Consider the following 16,008-nt stretch of genomic DNA (forward strand, 5'->3'; position numbering starts at 1 on the left):
CAGCTATTTGGGTCAGTCATTTACGCAATATTTGTCACCTAATTTTTTAATAGGGACTTGGTATGATGGTTACGGGGACTCTACCGGTTTTCTACAGCAAAGAAGATCTCTCTAATTGCTCTGTAAGTTTCTTGTTTGGTTTTGTTCGAGGAGAATCTGCCCAGAAGTGTATTCTTGATAGTCCCATAAACTAGACTGACTGTTTCTGTCAAAGCAATGTCACGGATTCGCTGAAGAAACTCAGTAGGAAGGTGTGAAAAACTATTCCACTGAAAACAATTTGACAATAATTTTAAAATCCTTTTAGCTTCCACAGTGCGCTAGCAATATTTCGAAGAAGCACAATTGATGGTATCTCCCTGTTTGTTGTACTACATTAGATGTAGATGATGCACCTAGTTGAGTTAAACAGAGTAGAAATGGGCCCCAGAATCATTTTTTTTTTGTTCCAACCGCAGCCTTACACTTCAAATTTCAGCCTTTTATCTACAGTGGATCACTGTTACAGTTGTACACCAACCAATCTCAAAAGTTTCTTTTTAAAGCTAATCACCAAACAGGAAATATTATATCTTACACATTGTCATAAAAATATGTTTGGTGTGGATCAGGAGAAAGATGGAATGGAAGCTGAAGAAAAACGCGAAGATCACTTCCTTGGAGTTATGGGCACAGATGTTCCGCTAAGTTACCTGGAAGAATTTATGTTGCGGCCATTGGTTAGTAATATTTTCCTTTTGTTATCTCTTCAGGTATTTTTATTTAGAGCAGTTTTCAACTGAGTGTCGAAAAACCCAAACGAAAGTAATCCCAGCGTCCAACTAGAACAAAGGTTTACGTCATCATTAGCCAATGAGATGTCAAAGTGACAAGAAGCAGACTGCTCGAACCGCGGGAAAACGCGAACGAACAAGTCGCAGTTTTCCATATGATTGATTGCGAGGATGATGCGAGTTTTCTGGACCAATCAGAGCCAATTTAAGTAAAAGCGAAGCAATCCCGGATGACTTCCGATATTCAATAGCCCATTTCCGAATTACCCTTGGCTTCATTTTCAAAACGGGTCTTGGTGCTCATCCTTTCATATGATTATAAGTTTTCATTCACATGCAAATTAAACTCATTTTCACAAGAATGGTTGAGCACCAGGCCTCGTTTTGAAAAAGAGGCCAAGTGTAATTCGGAAATGGGCTATTGACAGTTGCTCTAAAGTCACTGACTAATGGATCGATGGATTGATCCATCCGATGATTTTAGTGGTCTTCTGAAAAAGCTAGCAGTTGATGTTGGACGATAGCGTACACAAGTGGTTGTTATAATAAACAGTAAATTCAACTAAGTACTTTGCAAAACCAAGCGCAGTTTGAGGAATCTCGAGATTATTTTCAAGGAAAAAAGAACTTTTAGATGGCCGAAAATTGTTCACGAAATGTCTCTTTAAGTGTTGAAACTAGCATGTTCAGTAACCAAGTCTGCTATTTTTCTTTATTAGGTGGGGCCCAGTGGATATATGTTTGCGATCAATAACAATGGAATGATTATTTTTCATCCAAGATTGAAGACAGTGGTAAGTAGGACACATCTAGCACCAAGTTGTTTCTGCCTAACCTTGTACTGTGATTGGTCCAGGCAGGTAACTTACGCCACCCACTCGATCAATCAGATGCAAATGCAAAACCAATGGCGACTTGGTCGCTCGCTTTTTTTCCCGCCCTGAAAGCTGTCTTATTTGAATTCTCATTGGCTCTTTGTGATATCTACCTTCATTCTGATTGGCTGTCCTGAATGCGTTTGGTTTGGTTTCAAGTCACTCAATCGAGATGCGCCCCAGCTTTGCATTGTACGAGGCTCTCAATGGGGTGATGGCTTTCACAACTAACGGTTAAAAATTTGCCAATTTTTACACCTTACAGTTAAATTTTTTGGCCGTTTTACGGCTAACTGTTAACCACATTGAGACCTCTTTTTTTTTTTTTATTGGTGTTGCTTTGCTTTGCAGCAAGGTTACTTACAAGACCCACCAGGAGTCGATCTTGAAGACGTGGAAAGATCTTTGGAGAGCGATAAAGTCCAAGAGGTACAGAATGATTTTAATTGTGATTTTAAGCCATTACAGATTTCCTTAAAATTTGCTCTGTCCATAGTTTCTTTCAGATTGGAGCAATCTCGAAAACATACGGTCACGTGTTTGTTACGGACGTGGATAATATTTTTCTGTGTAGGGTGGAGGACATCAGAAAGAAGGGGTGTCCCTGAAAGGAATCAAACCCTGGGTCCAAGTTCGAGTTTTTGGACGTGAATTTGGACGTTTCCCAACCAATCTTCACGGGACGTGAAGACTGGTTGGGAAACATCGTGTCGAGGCTAATTTTTTAAATTTAGTGACAGAAAATGAATGATAAAATTTATTCTTCCGTCAACTTTCTTTCTCTTTCGATAATATTCCTACCGAAAATGTCCTATTAATTACTTTGTTAAAACAGCCACTTGGGTTTAAAAAGCGAGATTTGTCTTTGTAAAAGCTTTTTCCTCCGGGTGGTTACCAGCAAGCCTGGATTTCGTGTACTCAGTTTTCTTGGCTCACATCTTTGGCCTATGACATCTGTATTACGAGTCAGGGGCCACTTCTGTAAAAGGCGGATAAGTGATTGCAAAAAGGTACTGCGCTATCCACCGGATAGAGAATTATTCAGTGGATAGTGTTATCTAACATTCGAACAACAAGGGCCAGATGTTTTATTAGTTGGCTCACCTATTTTTTTTAAGGGACGTATACAATGAGATTTACCACAAACTTAACACGTAAATTTTTATTTCTGTAGCATAGCCTAAGCATCATTTGAACGTTTTCTTTTGCAGCTCAGAAAAGCCATGATCAACAAAGTTCCCATCACCGCCGAGGGACCGAGTAGGCCTGGAAACAGTAGCCGGGAATTTCAAGTCTATGACTTGTCTTTTGATGAGGTTTGTGGAATCGCACAATTAAAAAATAATTTTTATGTCAAACCACATATCTGCTCAATTTTTTGGACGAGTGCGCCCTCTGACTGTTCGAAGATTACGTCGAATCTTGATATATTCAACGTGAGTGAAGTGATAAGGATAGCAAAATTCTACTTTTCAAATGGCCACCACGGTGTTTTTCGATATTCCTTGGAAAGATGGGTATGGACAATCACTTGTCTATGGGCTTTTATTCTAGAAAAATTCTCCACTTTAGGCTCAGCGAATATTGTTTATACCTGGAATTATTTTGCAATGATTTACGTCGCCTCTTGAGAATAACTGTCGCTTTCATTTCAACTCATACATGCTCCCTTCAACCGCCAAAGTACACATTTTCTAACTTACTTAAGGCGAAGTACTGTGGTGGTGCTGCTTGACTAATTTTAAATTTTTTTCAAATCTCTTTCCTTGTAGTTGCGAATTACGACGCGAAAAATGCAATTTTACTTCAGCGGCGTGGAAGGAACGTCGTTCAGGTATGTTTAGTGTCGGAAATTTTTCCCAATACAGCAGCTGATTGTAGATTGTAGAATTTCGACCTATTTTGTATTAACACTGGAAATGGTAGTGTAAGCTGATCGTTCAGGTAAGTGTAGTCTTGAGAAAGATAGCCTGCGAAGCAAGCCCTGGGGGAGAGGAGAGGGGATTGGGGCTCCGCTTCCCCCAATCCCCCTCCTTTACCCCAGGGCTTGCTTCGCAGGCTATGAGAAAGACTGTTGTCGGTGGTGGTGACTGATGTTTTGACAACCTGTGCGGAAGTCATCATCAGAGTCAAGTGAATGGTTAACATTTGACTCTGATGATGACTTTCACTCAGATTGTCTGATGTTTTGACAACCTGTGCGGAAGTCATCATCAGAGTCAAGTGAATGATTAACATTTGACTCTGATGATGACTTTCACTCAGATTGTCTGATGTTTTGACAACCTGTGCGGAAGTCATCATCAGAGTCAAGTGAATGGTTAACATTTGACTCTGATGATGACTTTCACTCAGATTGTCTGATGTTTTGAAAACTTGTGCGGAAGTCATCATCAGAGTCAAGTGAATGGTTAACATTTGACTCTGATGATGACTTTCACACAGATTGTCTGATGTTTTGACAACCTGTGCGGAAGTCATCATCAGAGTCAAGTGAATGGTTAACATTTGACTCTGATGATGACTTTCACACAGATTGTCTGATGTTTTGACAACCTGTGCGGAAGTCATCATCAGAGTCAAGTGAATGGTTAACATTTGACTCTGATGATGACTTTCACACAGATTGTCTGATGTTTTGACAACCTGTGCGGAAGTCATCATCAGAGTCAAGTGAATGGTTAACATTTGACTCTGATGATGACTTTCACTCAGATTGTCTAAAAGTCAGTCACCACCACCGACAACAGTCCATCTCAAGACTACACTCACCCGGACGATCAGACGAAACTATTACACTATGCTATCTTGACAGTTGTCTCACGAGCGCGCGTAAGTTCTTACTATATCGTTATCCTGGCAACTGAACAAACGCAAGAGGATCATTATTGTATTAAAAAAACAACAGATAAATGTCTCAAATCCACTTTAAACATTTCCAAAATATGCCCTTATTTATCATGATCAGTAAACCAATCAGAACTCGCTGAGAAACTACAATATACGTTGAATACTTTTTGATGATAATGAATCTGCACTGCTACTATTCTATTTAAGCAATAGAACACATTTTCCGGGCTCTATAACGTGATAAAGCCACCCGGGACGTTGGGAGAACACGAGGAAAACTTATCAGTCACAAGCCGAGAGAGAGTGATTGATGAGCTTTTCTCGTGTTCTCCAAACATCCCAAGTGGCTTTATTGCGTTATAGAGCCCAGAAAAAATGCGTTCTATTGCTTTTATGATATAACTAGTTACATGCGGGCTCTATAGCCTGATAAAGCATCCGCTTGGAAACTGAATTGACCAATCAGCTTTCCTCGTGTTCTCGTGAAACTGAATTGACCAATCAGCTTTCCTCGTGTTCTCGTGAAACTGAATCGACCAATCAGCTTTCCTCGTGTTCTCGTGTTCTCGTGAAACTGAATTGACCAATCAGCTTTCCTCGTGTTCTCGTGAAACTGAATTGACCAATCAGCTCTCCTCGTGTTCTCGTGTTCTCGTGTTCGATGAGCTTTCCTCGTGTTCTCCCAAACATCTCGCGTTATAGAGCCCGGAAAAAAAATGCATTCTATTGTTTTTATGACATAACTAGTTACATGCGGGCCCTATAACTCGATTAAGCATCCGCTTAGAAACTGAATTGACCAATCAGACGATGCGTACTACGTTCATCATGTTATAAATGCTTAACTTAATTCAATTTGCTTCTTTTCCAAAGTCTTGGAATAGCAACTCCTAAGCTGGGATACAAATACAAGTTAACGGGATACACCGAGGCTGGTGTGATTGGTAAGAAATCTGGCCTCCTTCGTTCCCAGAAACTTGTCAACTATAGATATATTTTTTAATGTCCCAGTGGTTACTAAAGTGTTTTTATTTAAACACCGTTTACGCAGAGTACTTTGATACAGAACAATGTGTACCACTCAGTGTGTGACACCAACAGTTGCCCCATTACTTGGACGAGAAAACTACTTCAAAGCAAAGCCGCAAAACCTGCCAGATCGGGCAGTCTGATGAGTTTTGTTCCCATCAAACAAGTGCGAATTAAAATCTCATGGCTCTCTATTAATTGATTACACTGATCTATGTGTAGCTACCTTACTATTCTTTCTTTATTTCTTCTTTCGCGGTTATGGCAAAAGAGTATGCTTCCATGACCCTCGGGGCCAAATTATCTAGGATGTCGATTCGCCTCATAGATTCAATCCTTGCCAGGCATGAGGTCCGGGGATAGAAGGTCGCCAAACGGGGAAGAAGTGACGAAGTGAGCGAAGGGTTAATTATGTACAATTCTCTTTACTTATTTACAGATAAACTCCACAGCGAGTTGTTGAAAGAAACGAATAAGGACATTCAAATAGAGAGGTGGTAAGTGTCTTAGTTCTCATTAAGCTTTTAATTTCGCTCATTCATGCGTGTTTCTCGTTGTATGTGTTGTTACGGTGATAATTTAGATAATCCTTTGAAGGTTTAGTTGACTAGTGTTTAAACCTAGCCTTAGACTTGGCTCTTTTTTCGTGAAATTTCTTATAAAATGGTTATTTTATTTTAGTGATTAGCATTGTGTTTATTAGAGAGTTTAGGAAGAACTTTTACGTGAACGCTACTCGGTCTTTGTGTGATGACTCGGAAATATTTCAATTACCCCTGAAAAGGAGATTTTTTTCTATTTTTCCAATGGATTTATTTAAGTATTTACTTTTAAGAGAAAAGTAAGCCGAACCGAACGATTCCTCAAGGAAAGTTTTGTTGCTTGTATTTGCAGTAAAGGTGGCTTCTAATAAATTCAAGTATTTGTGGCTCTGAATCGATGTAAGAAGTTCACTTGTTCTCTTTGCAGGCCATACTGTAGGAATATTGTATTTGCCGAAACAAACAAATTGATTGAACAATTGATCAATGAAACTGCAAGTAAAGATACTACGTTATGTAAGTAGATGTTGATTGGTATTGTTTTCACTTTCCCTCCGTCCGGCGTTCAAGTCTTGAAAAAGGTGTGCAAACTGCACTTATAGCTACCGCCGATGTTTTGTCGTTCGAATTATCACGCACCACCGTTTTATCCCGCATCAGTAAAAGCTGTGACCGCCTTTTGTGGAGTAATACATGGTACCGTGTAAAAGTATTGTTTAATTAGAGTGGTTAGACATTAGCAATTCGTTCACAAAAGAGGAGTTTCCTTCATATATGTAGAGGTAAACTATACATACACTACGAACTATTACAGCTCGATAAATATACTTTGAATTGTTACAAACGTAGGTTAAATTAACAGAGATCTGGGTTTGAGCCTCAGCCAGAATAATTGGTTTGTATTTGTGTTTTTGGAGAGGAAACTATAGTCTCCGGCCTCCCTTTCCCTCTTCTCCCAGGAGTATAACGGCTTCCAAGGGACTGTTTGCGAAGCCTGACGAAATGTGGGGGACGTGAACTGCGATAAACTAGCATTCCATCCAGGAGTGAGTGGTGGGGGAGGAAGGGGGGTCAACGCTTCCAGTTGCTTCTCGTGCCAGTCCTTATTACAGCTTTTTTCACGCACGGTATTGATAGCTAAGAAGAGAGATGACACACCAACCACGGTTTATGCTGTGCTCATACATTTTTTGTTGAAATGTTTGTCCTTAGGTAACAATACGGAGTTACTTGCTGGTCTTCTGGTGGACTTGAATGTCACAACTGTTTTACCGTCTGAGTGGAAAAGAAGCAAATCAGAGTAAGTTGAGAAAGGGGAAAAGTGCGACTGCGCAAAACACTTTATTCCCACAGTGCCTCGCTGCACCTAGGAGTATAAATTGGTTCCGGCGAATTGTCATCGACGAACAAGCATCCCATCCAGGGAGGTGGGCCTGAGTAGTGACTTTTTCCCACCTAAATGAAGTTTTAACAATGCGATTGCTTCCGACGAATTGTCAGTACCATCCATTGTTTCGTAGTCGTTTTCTTCCCGACTGCAACTACCCCTTTCCCCAGGTCCTGAAGGGATTACTTTCCCTGGTAACTTTTCATGTCAAAAATGCTATAACTTGCCGAGTAATAATTGGGAAGTTTTTCGAGATTGTGTCCTGAAGGGATTACTTTCCCTGGTAACTTTTCATGTCAAAAATGCTATAACTTGCCGAGTAATAATTGGGAAGTTTTTCGAGATTGTGTTTAAAGGAACAAAGGAAAAGTTGTGGCAGTGTCGATTCTTCCAAAAAAAATCATCAGTGTTACAATATAACGAAACCGTTTTGAGCTACCTCAAAAGTGGCTCAAAATGTAAATTGGGTTTTTTTAAATTTTTACTACTCACGCTGTTTGTGTTTCGTACAGGCCTGGTGTTATTGACCTGTTTGTGCGGACCTTCTGGGGTTTAACTCGCAATCAAAGGTTGGTAAAACTTTAACTTTGATTCAGGTGTTCATTTAATAAAACTGAGCAAAATTATGAACAGCGTGACAGCATCGGAAGAGTAAGAAAACCAGGGGGTTTGGGTTGAGTCTCTCCTCCTTTGCTGTTTTACCAACTGAATACCTGGAACAGGACGCGTTCTATAGGAAATTTTATTACTTGACGAGGGAATTCCGTTTTAAATTGTACGCGAAAACCTTAGCGATTCGTACGATATCGGAATTCACGAGTCAGCTAATGGATTTTCCTTCAATCGCATAGTGAAATTAAAAAAAAAAATGAAAACAAGAAAACAGCATTAAAATGGTTTGTTTTTATCCTGAGCGATAGTTGTTGTGTATACGTAGATGCGAAACAATATCAATTAGCCTCGTTTTCAACTCAAAATACTACGCTAAATCCCTCGCTTTGTTAACCAATCAGCATGCGAAATTTTATTCAGTCATGCGATTCTAAGAAAAACTTGCTAATTAAAGAAGTATTGATGAGTAAAACTTGTCCATGGGTGTGCAAAGAACAACGGATTTTCTTCGAAGTTCTTTTTTATACAATCTTGATTAAACTTTAATTTTCTGTTTTTTCTTTATTTAATTATTACTGTTTTCATTTTTAAAGTAAATCGAAGGACAAGCATGATTCTAGTCCAGACAACAACGTCTTTGGAAGAGTGTTTGGATCACAAACTCCTAATGCTTCCATCATTTATACAACACCATACCGTGCAGGTATTTGACGTTATCCTGTTTCATCTTGTTAACCAGGAGCCCATTACCCGGAGCTTCCATCTTCCATACTGACCCTCTGAGCCAACCCTGTCCCGTATCTTTCTATTTTTAGAAGCACCTCCCACAGCGGTTTTCGCGGGTGTTTTTATAATAGCCAATCATAAGAGAGCTGTGAATATAGTTTATATCAGACCACTTGCAGCCCAGAGGCTGAATTACGGGTGCAGTGTAAGGTTGAGAACGGACGTCAGCATATCAGGCGCCTCTGGCAGCCGCTTCAGTCTATCGATCTCACCTTCCCACCCATCCCACCCCAGGGGAGGACATCCATCGCACAGTAATCTCGTGTGTGGGAAATTAACGTCTCCTACCCCAACCCTGCAGGAGACGGGACTTCCATTTATTCTTCCCTATCTCTAACCATTTCTTGATGTTATAGAAAGGTAGCAAATTCTTCCCAATTATTTTAAGACCTTGAGTGTTGGTCCGGCCGGGGCTCGAACCCTCGACCTCCCGCACAACAGTCCAGCGCTCTATCCATTGAGCTAACCGGGAGGCCGGGAGCCGTCGTCTCTATTGTGTTACGTCTCTATTGTGTCACTTGCGGGCCGCACGAAATTATTTCAATAATGGCGGAAAGCTCGGAAAGATTAAAGAACCCCCGCAAATAGCTCAGTTCTAAAAATAAAAAGATACGGGACAGGGTTGACTCAAGGGTACAACCGAGATGGAAGCTCCGGATAGTGAATGGGCTCCTGTGTTGACTTAAGAGAGGTTACATATGATGCACGATCCTCGCAGTAGATAGCGCTATTAAGCAATAGCGAAAATCAGACCTGAAAAAAAAAAAATCAGGCCTGTACGGGATTCGAACCACTGACCTCTGCAATACTAGTGCAGCGCTCTACCAATTGAGCTAACAAGCCAACTGGGAGCAGGCCGTTAAGTTGATTCGTAATAAACCCGTGGAAGTGATAAATGAGATACAATGCAATATATGAAGTTCATATATTGTGTACTGCGGTATTAGATGCTTAAATAGCGCTATCTACTGCGAGGATCGTGCATCATATGTATCTAATACCGCAGTACACAATATATGAACTTCATATATTGCATTGTATCTCATTAAGAGAGGTTAGCATCACGTTTACTTGGAACGGCAAACGTGAGCTCACGTTTACGTGGAACGGCAAACGTGAGCTCACGTTTACGTGGAACGGCAAACGTGAGCCCACGTCATGGTGGATTTGAAGGCTCCCTCGTGTGACTTACAAGGAATACTTTTGGTGCCCTTTTTTCGGCAATGAACTTCTACTCTGTAAGACAAAAAGGTTAAGAAAATCCTATGAAAGCGCAACCAGCAAACGTGAAAAAATGGCGGGAAAACAAGGTCACGCGGTCACTCTTGCCATTCACGTTTCACGAAAAGGCGGTGCTAAATGTCTCTATAGCCATAGTTAGTACTAACTATGCTTTAGCTGAAGGAGCTACGTGAACACTCCAGTCAATGTAAAACGACTGGAAGGTGGTCCTATCAGTTCAAACCAAAAAAAACTATCTCGCGTGGAAAACAGATTCGACCACCGTTTGAATACCTTGACTGAATACTTATTAAAACATTTAGTGATAAAAACGAGCGATAAAAACTATAAACGACGTTTCGACCGCTCCACGTTCATTTTCAAGGTGGAGTTCATGAGAAAATTTCCGCATATATACGATTTCTGAAACAATGGAATGAAGGTAAAAGCTAAGTATTTACATTTAAACAATAAAGCTAATAACTAATGACAAAGTGCAAAAATGAAGGGTAAATAAGCTGTGAAAAGGATGAAAATTAATTAATAGGAAGTGTTAAGCAAACAGCTTCGCGCGAATAGAATCGCTCTGTTTGTTCAATTTTGGCTTAAGGTCCCGAATAAAAAACATTTCGAAAATCAAACAATCGAACTTGTTTGAGCATTTCCTCAGGACCCCAAAGTTCTTTGAGATTTCACATGGTTCGATTCCATGTTCTCTTTAACAATTGGTTCATGCTTTAGCGTGCACTATCGAGTTATGGAGCACGCGGGAAGTTTGGAGAGCACGAAAGAAGCGTAAGAGTTGCCCGAGGCGATAGCCGAGGGAAACTCTAGCTTCTTGAGTGCTCTCCAAACTTCCCACGTGCTCCATAACTCGATAGTGCACAGCTGAAAGCATGAACCAATTGTTTTAGAACATAGCCGGTAGAATTGTGCATCAAATCCGACGCGAAAAACGGAAAACAATATCAGTTGAAGCGAATCGTGACGGCGCTGTATCCGAGTCTCCTTTTCCTTTGTTTTTCTCTCTTTCTGCCTCAGTTAAGAGCTCTAGCCCAAGGGAAAAGGTCGAAACATTGTCTTCGTTTCCGGACTAGTAGGCCGAGTTTCTGTTTGTATCCATTATTGTCGCGAAATATATTATTTTTCCCCGCGCTAACAATGGCCGCTCGCGCGAAAAAAAAAGTTCTGGCGAAGCCGGATTTGCTGACGCTAGCAGCGTGCACTATCGGGATTTTGAGCACGCTCACGTATAATGAATTTAATTGCGCAACTCTGCTAGCTATGTTCTAATACATGTTCTCTTACATGGTTGCCGATTACCGATCGTTTATGTTCCTCCACACGTTGATGTAGCAGTCGGCTTGTAAAGCCGACATAATCTGAATCGCACAGATCACACTTAAAGAGATATACAACGTTTTGCTGGTTGACAATTGGAGTTTTAAGTTCCTTAGCTTTGAGCTCGTCATTGATCTTGCGGCTTGTGAAGACAGGATGTACTTCGATATTTATCTTCCGGCTAAGATCACTAAGTTGTTCGCGTAGTTTGTTTGTTAATCTCTGATCCTCGAAGGGCAGGGGTATCCTAACGGGAATTTGACCTGCTTGTTGCGGGGGACGCGTGCTCTCCATCACCTTCATTCCAACAGAAGACCTGATGGCGTTTTGTATGAGGGGCTCTGGGTAACGCAAACGAGTGAAGATCTCCTTTAGGTGTTCGCATTTTTGATGAAAAAGTTGCCAGTTTGAAGAAAGGTTAAAGGCGCGGTTCAGTATTGTTGTTAAGATAGAATGTTTGTACTTCATATCAACGTGGATATTGTAATGCAGAAGCAGCCCAGTATCTGTTGGTTTTCTGTAAACCTTTCTGTCCAGCCTGAATACTTATTGACTGGGTTATGTCGGGCGCTCGTTCGCGAAGTACGAACCTAGTGCGACTTGGGTCCATTCCCCCAGTCTTCGTAATCGAAAGTTAGATATTTTACCGCGTGTCCCGATATAACTCAGTCTATAGACATTTTACTATATGACTCTTTCTTTCTGTTTGTCCGTATCACGTGTTATTTGACAGAAATAAAATGCATGACTGCTGTCAATTGTTGAGGCTTAATACCATTAAGTGATAAAATTATAGGCCCTTCTTACTAAATTAGGAAGAAATTATTTAATGCGCACTGATCATTGTTCCTTTTTTATATTGCAGCGAAGTCCGATAAGAACATCACTTCTGTGTTCGCTTATAAAAGAATATATCACAACCGAAGACCTGCTGCTGGTGAGATTTGCGATATGTGATCTTCAATGACATGAATTTCTAACTTTTGTGATATCTTCTTTCTTGAGTCTCCTTGAGAGGTGAGAGCATTATGCCAGCCTAAAAAGTCATTTTAGAGAACTTTTGGATCAGTTGTGATAAAACCTCACCCATCTTAATGACAATGGCCAATTAATGTAGAGGAGAGGGTCCCAAGGAGTCAATGAGAGGGGTGCATACTCCCATATCTGACGGATTTCTGAGCACGCTTTCCTCAATGAGGGAGAAGTCAGAGAAAAAATATGTTGACGGGAAAATGTGTGCTACAGTCGCGGTTGGTCTTGTGGAATCCATCGAGAAAGTGGCGCGAGTTTTCTAGAACAATCACAGTATGAAGTACAACCATTGAATGGGGGATCAATTTGACACCCGATTGAAAACTGATTGAAAATTGATATTTTCAACACATTAATAACTGTTCTGAGCGCGTATGTCCAATGCATCCTTGAAAACATGATCTTACCACCCTCTCAAGTTTGCGAGTATCTTCTCGCTGCAAAATCGCACACATTTCCAAGGCACTCAAATGCCTCATTTTGGAATTTTTTAGAATGCTAGCAATGAATATCCCGTCTGACGCAGATGAGCTACAGAAGTGCGCTTTATTTCTATTCCATCATCCTGTTTTCACATTATGTCCCATATGGTACAGTCTTCCTTTGATTCATTTACAATTTCTTTTTTATGTATTCAGTTCTTGGTTATGAGATGGAAATGAAGGACTTTGTCGATAAATATCTTGTAAAAACAACAGAGGTAAAGTAACAAACATGATTGCTAGCTTGAATACGTCATATTGAGTCGTAACTTGTTATCCTCGTTGCAAGAACTTTGGTGTCAGACCTGAAGTGAAAAAAACCCACAAGTCTGATGCTCGACATTGTTTTTTATAACATAACCAAAGTAAAGCGCGCGCTCTGATTGGTCAATTTAGCGTCCACCATTTGCCCATGGGTGTACGCTGCTGACGTGAGCAAATGCAAAGACTATTTTTACGCGCGCGCTTGTTTTTTCTGGTCGCGTAAGATTTGTTAAATAAAAGGGAACTCTTTAGCTACAATGTATCAATGTTATGTTATAAAACAAATGGTAAACACCACAGCGTACACTATTGAGTTATGGATGCACTTGGGAGGTTTGCTAAGCACTCAAGAAGCTAGAGTCGCTCTCGGCTATCGCCTCGAGCGACTCTTACGCTTCTCTCGTGCTTAGCAACCTCCCGCGTGCATCCATAACTCAATAGTGTACGCTGTGGTGTTTACCATTTGTTAAATATTATGACGAGAATTCAAAATCAATCAAAACATTTTATTTGTGTTTAACAGTGTCAGTCAGAAAAACAAGAGTGCGATATCGACTGTAACAGGACTGGAAAGCACAAGGTAAGCCTTTGCATAGTTAACCCTTTACACCGTAACATTAGGATGTATTGTTGTAGTACTTTTGTTTCTTTTTTTTATTAATTATTACAAAGAAAAAAAAAATAAATGAATAAACAAATATATATTATTGGGGGGGGGGGGGTCCTGCTACCAAGTAACTATTTTATTCATTTCTAACTAGTACGAAGGCCTCTACTGTTACCTTGTGGATGAAAATGGTTTTGTTGTGGCAGGAAATGATGAGGGAGCGAGGGTAAGTCATATCTATCAGAGAGGTAATAACTTGATTTAATTATTTAATTGCACGAGTTAATTGCTCCTTCCTGTCCGTTCTCTTGTTTTGTCTGTTAGGTTAGTATTAAGGACCAAAGCCATCAGAGTTTCTCTGGAGTCCTGTTTTTTTTTTTTTTCACACGATTTTGCACTGCCAAAGCTTGGTCGACCTCTTTTAACTGTTATTTCAGTAAATGTTTTCTGTATTAACATCCTTGGCATGATCTTTTTTTCTCTAGTCAGCTGGAAAGTTCTTTGGTAGAGTCGATGCGCCCGTGATGAAGCAGTTAATTCGTTCCGATGAAAACAGTTCTGGAGTTTTTAACAGGTGAACCAGGATTCATTTCTTAGAAATATAGCAGTTTTCAATAGCTCTTATCTTCTGAGAAGCTTGATCCGATAGCCTCGCTTTCGCGTACGCTAATATTGGAAACCGCTGTCCAACTAAACCACACACGCAGAACTGGAATAACAGCTATTGCGTTTCGAAAAACCAAAGTAATCACAGCGAACAATTAGAAGAAAGGTTGACGTTTTCATTAGCCAATGAGAACTCAAAGGGAAAATGAGCAAATGACTCAAAGCGCAGGAAAACGTCGCAATTGTTTTTACTCTGGCGTTTGATTGGTTTCGAAGATGGCACGAGTTTTCTGGACCAATCATTGGACAAAGTTGAATAAAACTAAAGCAAACCCGTATTACTTTCGACCATTCTATTCGCTATTAAGACTAACTTTGTTACTTGCTGTTGTTGTCTGAATTGTCGGTATCCCATTACGCTTCACTTGCGTGGCAGCGGCTGCGTTGGGCGTAGTTGTGTACTTCTCCACGCTTCGGGTCTGAGATATGTTTTCCCACGCCAGACCTTCGTTGTAAGTTTCCCTTTGGCACGAGTTTATATACATCCGCTTGGCTTTAGTTTCAAATTTTCCCGCGCTTGGGTCAGGGAGAAGCTGTCACGCGCTCGGTTGATTGCAGCATTTTCGCGGGCTCGTCATTGATTATCACGTGATAACTCTCATGTTGCGAACTAATGAGAAACTCCCATTTCTCATTAGTTCTTGATAAGGCCAAGCTTTACACTAAGTGCTTCGTGTACTATGGATAGTTTTTGGCCACGCAGTCGAACTCTACCATGTCGGGTATGTTACATATACCTTATTAACCAAGCGCGAGGGCCGTACTGAGAGAATATCGGCCCGAGGTCTTGACAGAGGTCAAGACAAAGACCGAGGGCCGATATTCTTCCAGTACGGTCCCGAGCAAGCTCGGTTAATATTAGATTTATTATACGACTGAAGTTCAAAGGGACACAACTACGGTGTCATTCGGGACCATTCGGGACAGTGCCCGGTCGAATACTGAGAGAATATTGAACGTAAATAGAGCATTTTGATTGGTTGATTTTAGTTATTGGCCCTCTGACTGCCCGAGTCGTGTAATAAATTTGAATATTGCTGTAATTTTGTTATTATTATGGTAAGAGTCCTTACAATTTGTCCCAAAATTCTCTGTTCAAATAGGATTGTACTGACGGACTTTCAAGCAGTTTGTCAAGAGAAAAGCGGAGTAAACAGCGGAGGAACCTCATATCTCCTCAAGGTGGGATCAATAGTATTATTTTTATCAAGTTCTCTTGGCAGTTATTTGATACGTATTTGATTAAGGGCTATAAAAAAATTAGGCATTATTTACCACTTTCATAAATGGCTGCCGGATTGATATTCTTTTGTTTAAATTTAAATTAGCCTTTCTGGCCTCGTTCTCCAGTTCAAATTTCAAAAGAATACATTATCTCAAGCGAGGCTAGTGAGGCTAATTTGAATTTAAACAAAAGAATATCAATCTGGTAGGCATTTATGAAAGTGGTGTATATATGAAAGAGAACAAACTTCATGGGTAGGTGATGGTTCTTCACTCAATATACTTTTGTTCGTGTTTTGATCCTGATGACTTGAGCA

The 16,008-nt window shown here is 40.4% G+C and overlaps 2 protein-coding genes across 3 annotated transcripts in view; one reads left to right on the forward strand and one right to left on the reverse strand.

The window, feature by feature from the left end:
* Positions 1-16,008, forward strand: part of LOC111327917 (voltage-dependent calcium channel subunit alpha-2/delta-3) — a 38,582-nt gene that overhangs the window by 16,912 nt on the left and 5,662 nt on the right. For both annotated transcript variants that reach the window (XM_088732812.1, XM_088732811.1), the window contains exons 16-33: positions 54-122; positions 612-719; positions 1,493-1,567; positions 2,000-2,077; positions 2,860-2,964; positions 3,421-3,482; positions 5,372-5,442; positions 5,967-6,024; positions 6,497-6,585; positions 7,282-7,369; positions 7,969-8,025; positions 8,662-8,771; positions 12,282-12,353; positions 13,087-13,148; positions 13,718-13,774; positions 13,956-14,027; positions 14,287-14,375; positions 15,571-15,649. In XM_088732812.1, the coding sequence (XP_088588938.1) occupies positions 54-122; positions 612-719; positions 1,493-1,567; positions 2,000-2,077; positions 2,860-2,964; positions 3,421-3,482; positions 5,372-5,442; positions 5,967-6,024; positions 6,497-6,585; positions 7,282-7,369; positions 7,969-8,025; positions 8,662-8,771; positions 12,282-12,353; positions 13,087-13,148; positions 13,718-13,774; positions 13,956-14,027; positions 14,287-14,375; positions 15,571-15,649 (1,401 nt within the window). The remainder of the gene's footprint in view (positions 1-53; positions 123-611; positions 720-1,492; positions 1,568-1,999; positions 2,078-2,859; positions 2,965-3,420; positions 3,483-5,371; positions 5,443-5,966; positions 6,025-6,496; positions 6,586-7,281; positions 7,370-7,968; positions 8,026-8,661; positions 8,772-12,281; positions 12,354-13,086; positions 13,149-13,717; positions 13,775-13,955; positions 14,028-14,286; positions 14,376-15,570; positions 15,650-16,008) is intronic.
* LOC148724050 (uncharacterized) lies at positions 11,354-12,026 on the reverse strand. Its single transcript, XM_088733302.1, has 2 exons — positions 12,007-12,026; positions 11,354-11,954 (listed from the first exon to the last, which is right to left on the reverse strand). Exons 1-2 carry the CDS (start codon positions 12,024-12,026, stop codon positions 11,354-11,356), a joined length of 621 nt encoding a protein of 206 aa, XP_088589428.1.

The sequence above is a fragment of the Stylophora pistillata genome, chromosome 9, assembly GCF_964205215.1.
Source record: "Stylophora pistillata chromosome 9, jaStyPist1.2, whole genome shotgun sequence".
Taxonomy (NCBI): Eukaryota; Metazoa; Cnidaria; class Anthozoa; order Scleractinia; family Pocilloporidae; genus Stylophora; species Stylophora pistillata.

What these genes read in the sequence shown, in the direction of transcription:
- LOC148724050 (XM_088733302.1), bottom strand. Translation starts at nt 12,026, where the DNA reads ATGGACCCAAGTCGCACTAG. An exon ending in ATGGACCCAAGTCGCACTAG is followed by an intron (nt 11,955 to 12,006) that starts GTTCGTACTTCG and finishes ATAAGTATTCAG; the next exon opens with GCTGGACAGAAAGGTTTACA.